The 6,149-nt window shown below is 36.9% G+C and overlaps 1 protein-coding gene across 1 annotated transcript; it reads right to left on the bottom strand.

The window, feature by feature from the left end:
- Window positions 1-2,991: 2,991 nt before the first annotated feature.
- On the bottom strand, window positions 2,992-3,813 carry LOC132273654 (probable calcium-binding protein CML44). The gene has a single exon (XM_059774639.1). The coding sequence runs from the start codon at window positions 3,717-3,719 to the stop codon at window positions 3,249-3,251; it is 471 nt and encodes a 156-aa protein (XP_059630622.1). The 5' UTR covers window positions 3,720-3,813; the 3' UTR covers window positions 2,992-3,248.
- Window positions 3,814-6,149: the final 2,336 nt, after the last annotated feature.

Here is a 6,149-nt window from a genome sequence, read left to right on the forward strand (position 1 = left end):
GTTTAAGTTTATGAAATTAATGCAGACTCTCCATTTTTCATTCTTTTTTTTTAACGATAACCACATTGGATAACCAGGAATGGTATTGAACTTCTCTAATGAAACCTGCCTCTAACAGTTTACCTATCTCATCCGCTATGATCTGATTTCGCTCTGGCATAAACCTTATTTGTTTCTCCCTAACGAGTTTGAAACTTGAATCCACGTTAAGGCAATGATATGACAGAAATGGATTAACTCCTGGCATATCTAAGTGGCTCCAGGTGAATATGTCTGTGTTTCTAGTTAGGATGTCAATTAGCAATTACTTTTCCTCTGCAGCTTGCATCGATCCTATCTTCGTCATTCTTGCAGGTATCAGGGGGTCGATCTGCACTTCTTCCGATGGCTCCATTATGAGGACCGGCTCCTCCGCCCCTATTTCTTCGGTTCGGGATAAAGGGATCTGTAATTGCTATTTTGGGTTTACAAATAGGGCGATTATCATACCCTTCCCACTAGCCTTAAGTATTACCACATACCACTCATTCACTGCTACTTGGTCTCCGTGAATATCAATCACCTCTTTGCCGTATAGGCTTAAACATCTCATAACCTGGTGCAGGGTGCACGGAATGCCTTGTACTCGGTAGATCCACCCTCTTCCCATCAAGAAGGATACACATCCATTATGACAAAGTTCTCCTTCAAATTTCGTCATGCAGCATATACAAGCAACTCAATAACTCCAATAGGTTCCACTCGCTTCCTGTCAAAACTCACCAAGGGGTTCCCTATGGGTCTAACCTATTTCGAGTCTACCATCAATTGTTCGAACACCACATTTGTTATGATGTTGGCATTGCTGCCCTGATCCACCAAAATACTCTTGATCAAGCAGTTCAACACCATTAGGCTGATCACCAATAGGCCCTCGTATGGGGTTTGTACCCTTCGAAGATCAGTTTTATCAAATCTGATCAGGGCTACGTCACCCTCTTGGCGGATCATGTTCACGCTCCCTGCCGTTCTCATCTTGTAAGCCTGCCGGAGTCGCGTTTGTCTTAGTTCCTCTGACTCATCCTCGGCTTTAGGTCGCCCGTGAATTACATTAATTACTCAAACTGGTTTCCCCTCGTGAGGGTTTGCCTTTGAATTTAGCCTTGAATGATCATCTGGGTAATTCTGCTCCTTATCCTGGACATAGTTGGCCAGGTCTCCTTTTGCAATCAACATCTCAATCTGCTTCCTCAGGTTCCTACACTCATTTGTTTGGTGTCTGAAATCGCTATGGAACGCGTAGTGTTTTGATTAGTCTCTTTGCTCGATTGGCTGTCTGATTGGTTGAGGCGATTGGAACATCCCTTTATTCTTTTGATATAGCTGTGCCAGAGTGACCTTAAGGGGGGTGATTATCTCATCCTCTTGTTGCCTCTTTTCGGACTTCCAAGGTGTCACTCAAGACTATGATATTGGGGTCTCTAGGTGGTCATCTTTACTCTCGGCTTGTTCTCCACCGTGACCATTGTTGTCTTCCTTGTATTATTGTTGCTAGTGGTGGTATGCAGTTTGCCTTGTTCACAGATACCAATCTCATTACCTTTGAGGAAGCATCCAAGGATGAAAAGTGGATCAATGAGATGGATCAAGAAATTGAATCCATGGAGAAAAATAACATTGGGAGCTTGTTGAACTTCCGAAAGGAAAGAAATCCATTGGAGTAAAATGGGTGTATAATACCAAGTTAAATGTGCAAGGCGAAATTGAGAAGTACAAAGCTCGACTAGTTGCCAAAGGCTACAAACAAAAATATGGAATTTACTATAGTAAAGTTTGTGCTTCTGTTGCTTGCTTTGACACCATCCGTATGATGTTAGCACTTGCAGCTCAAAATCATTGGAATGTTTTTCAAATGGATGTGAAACCAGTATATTTTAATGGAATTTTACAAGAAAAGGTTTATGTTGACCAACCTTCTAGGTTGAATGCTGTTATTGCTAGGGTTTTGTATTACCCCTCACCGGACACGAAAATTCGCAACGAGAAATTTTTTTGGCCTGCATCAGCTCAGAGTTCAGGAAATTGTGGTTCTGCTGTTATGGATGCTCAGAACGACCCGTGGCCTAACTTAGGTAACTTTGCTCAATCTCTACCTTCTTCTCCGAAATTATGACTCGATGATGGTTGTAGTGGTGATAATAAATGGTGGTGACGATGGTGGAGGTTGTGGTGTCTAGTGGAGAGAGATAGAGAAATGAGGGGGGGCATTGGTGGAGGTGGTAACGGTGGGTGGAGGTTGTCGGTGATATTGGGGAAGACAAATAAGGTGAAATAAATAAATAAATAAAAATAAAAATAGAGAACGAAAATATGTGGTTAGATATTTTAATATTGCTGATTTGGTCTTGATACATGTGTATATGTGTGTGTTTGTGTATAAGTGTACATCTATTTGTACATATATCAGAGGGAGAGAATGAAAAGGAGAATGAAAAGGAGATGCTTGAGATGAAGTGGGTATTTTGGATATTCAAAATTAGTTAGAATGGGTAAATTAGTAATTACAACTCAAATGACAATAAATTCAATTTACCTTGTGTCAGAGGTGTATTTGTTTTCTTTATTAAACCTCATGTCATCTTTTAGAAAAAACCTAACTTGTATATGGTTGTTATTATGACAAACTCAAGAGGTGTCGTTCTAAATTACCTGAAAAAATATCATTGATTACGGGCCTTGGTTCATGCAATGTGCATGACATTTTATTGTGCCCAGTTGTAATTTGGGCCCAAAAAGAGGCATGAGGAAACAGGCCTATGATGCATGACAAAGATATATACGCCAATTACAAAGGCAAGCCCAAACCCATTGGAGGCCAAGCCCCCTAACTGTTAGTATTCAAAAATTCTGACCGTTAAAGTAACCGTAATTCAATTCCGGTGCTGAAAAGAGGTGAGACTAGAGACTTGGCCAATCAACTCAATAGACTTTGCATATTGTCATGAAAATTAATAAAGGTTAATGGTGTCTTTTTAGCACCTACTGTGTAATAATGACCTTATAAATTCTAATACCTTAAAGCAACAGAAACAGCAATTAAAAACAATCCTCAAATATTACTCAACTCAATTTTTTCACCAAAACCATTACTAATTATAACTGCAACAATAATACATGTAATAGTGAGAACATCATGGCTAGTTTTGATCATAAAACTAGCCTATATAGCTGACCTTAAAAATCATCATAAAAACTAATAAATGTCTTGATTAAGAATTGGTAACCAACATCATGCTCTTGAACTCTTCAAAATCGAGTAACCCGTCGGAATTCGTATCGTAGACATTGATCATAGTCCTACAATCATGTCCACTGTGCTCGTCCCACAACCCTAATCTTGACAGCACATTCTGGAGCTCGTCGCATGAAATGAAGCCGTCGCCATTCAAATCAAACACCCCAAAAGCCTTAGCAAGATCACCCTCCACACTATCATCCTTCTTTTCCGACGTGCTTTCGCCAATGTTTTCCTTAATTATGGTTTCGTAGAAGACCATGAAGTCAGTGATGTCCAGGCTCGTTTTACCCACTAGAGCCTGGAGCTCGTCCAGGCTCGTGTGGACATGGATCCCGATCCTCTCCAGTAACCAGTTGAGCTCTTCCAGGCTCACCAGGCCGTCGCCATTCCGGTCAAGCTTCTTGAAAATCCGGTGCAGGTCGTCGGAGTTGAGAGGAGACATGTTGCACACAGAGTTCACTGATCAAAGAAGCCTACTTGTATTAGTGACTCGGAAAATGTTTTTGATTGGCGTGACTAACCTTAAACATTGGAAGGGATATATATAGAGGTGGAAAGTTATATGTAGAAGAGTGTAGAATGTTCTCAAAACTTGTACGTACCGTTCAAGTACGATGATGACAAGTTAATGGCGTGTACAATTATGGTTGGAACATATAATGAATAAGTCCCCACAGGGAGCTTCATGGAAGAAGGGCTTGAAAAGACCATAGATATTCTCTGCCTTGTGTTTGAAAGGAACATATATTTGTATGTATCTATAGATATTCTCTGCCTTATTTTACACCAGAATTTTTTTTTATACCAGAATTTTTTTTTTTTTTTTTTTTTTTTTTTTTTTTTTTTTTTTTTTTACCATGTAACATGCGGCTCCGTTTGTAGGTTTTGAGGTAAAATATTTCTGTTTTTTTAGGTAAAATATTTTTTTTTATTTTATTATTTTGGTGTTTAGTAAAGGTTTACCTTGAGATTAAGGACGTATCCAACGAGCAGAGCGTGTAAAATAATTTGTCTGATACGTAAATTATTTTTATTAAATTTTAATATTTTTTTCTTCGCAAATATTTTACGAAAACTAAATATCAAAAAATAAAAAAATATTTTACATTCAAATAAACGCAGCAGAAATACATTCTGTTTCTTACTTCCCAGTGTTTTGTCTGCAGATCTAAAATTAAGTTAGCAATTCTTAGAAAACTAATAACAAACAGTTTAGATGCAAATACAAATATGAAAAATTGTAATAAACACTTATATATTTGAGTGTGTACAAAATACATACACATACACTTATATAAAATTCAACTGTTCAGCAAAAAGCCCATGACCTAATAGTGTCAAATTCTTACTTTTTAAATGAAAGTTAGAGGTTGGATTTGTATACATTTTTTTTACACATCAGAAAATTAACAAGTAAACATTTATGTACACTACATATAAATATGTCTTGAATGAACTTAAATGATAGCTCGATATATAATTTACTTATCCAATGTTCATTTGTTGTATTGAATTGCTACGGAATTACCTAAACAAGACTTGAACATTTTTTAGGCTTTGCACAATAATATTAAATGCCGATGGCGAAAAGTTAGTTAACGTTTGGATGATAACATGTGGCTATAATCAACCGTTCGAAGATATTATCATAATATGTAAAATCTCAACCATAGAATTCGATTATTGATAACTAGTGTATAATTTGGGTAGGTATATATATATATATATATATATATATATATATATATATATATATATATATATAATTTGGGTATAAAAATATATATAGTATTTGCATGATTGATCTCTGAAACGATCTCGCACAATGACAAACACCGCCCAAGAAACCACATCCACCCAAAAAAACAACAAAAGAGACGTTGCTATTAAAGTTGCACGCCAACCCGTGTGCGGGGGTGAGATTGACATGACAACACAATAATTTACTTACGTGAATATTGTAAACCATGTGAATCACAAAAATACCAACCACTACACCAAGTCCTCCTCATTTTCGTTTTCGCAACAAACATTTTGCATTTCATCGTTTTCGTTTTCTGTTTTTTGTTTTTCTTTTTTTTTTTCATTGTACTGGATCATGCGATTCCATCACAGTGCGAATGGAGCTATCCGGACGGAGTGAGAATATAACACTCCTAGTGTTATGTTTGGTGTGCATGAACAAGGAAATATAAGTGAGAATAAAATAAAATGATTATTTTCATTTGTTGTTTGGTTATAAATTTAAAACGTATAGAAATAAAATGAAAATAAAAATTTTAGTGTTTGGTTGGATCAATTTAAGATCTAGAATAAAATAAATTTAAATTCAATTTTTCAAAATACCCCTCTTAGTAACAAATAGATTAAATTATCAAAGTAGCATTCTTCATATCATTTTTTAAAAGCAAATGGTGGTGGTGGTGTTACTGGATGGTGGTAGAGTTGGAAAGTGGTAGTGGTGTAGCTGGTGGTGTTGGAAGGCAACGATGGTGTAGTGGTGATAGTGTAAGGTGACAGTAGTGTAAGTCGTGGTGGTGAAAAGTGGCGGTGGTAAGTGACGGTAACAGTGACAGTGGTGGCAATGATAGTGGTGGAAGACAATGGAGGTTGCGGTGGTGGAAGAGGTCAAAGTTGGAGATGGTGGTGATGAAAAGCGATGATAGTTGTGGTGGAAGACAGTGGCGACAGCGACGGTGGTGGTGGGTTTTAAAACATAAAGAGGGTTTTGAGAACTTAATTTTTTAAAAAAATTTGTTTGAAAATGGAATGATCATTCTATAGGTTTAATTGTATTATAAATTTCTATTTTCAGGAATGAACTTTCATTCTAATGGAATGGTATTCTCACTTTAAATTATATAACAAACAA

The sequence above is a fragment of the Cornus florida genome, unplaced genomic scaffold (assembly GCF_030987335.1).
Source record: "Cornus florida cultivar Cherokee Brave unplaced genomic scaffold, ASM3098733v1 CherokeeBrave_3.0.0_Hap2_Chr09, whole genome shotgun sequence".
Lineage (NCBI taxonomy): Eukaryota > Viridiplantae > Streptophyta > Magnoliopsida > Cornales > Cornaceae > Cornus > Cornus florida.

Excerpts from the sequence above, each read along its gene's own strand:
- LOC132273654 (XM_059774639.1), bottom strand. The coding sequence starts at position 3,719 with ATGTCTCCTCTCAACTCCGACGACCTGCACCGGATTTTCAAGAAGCTT.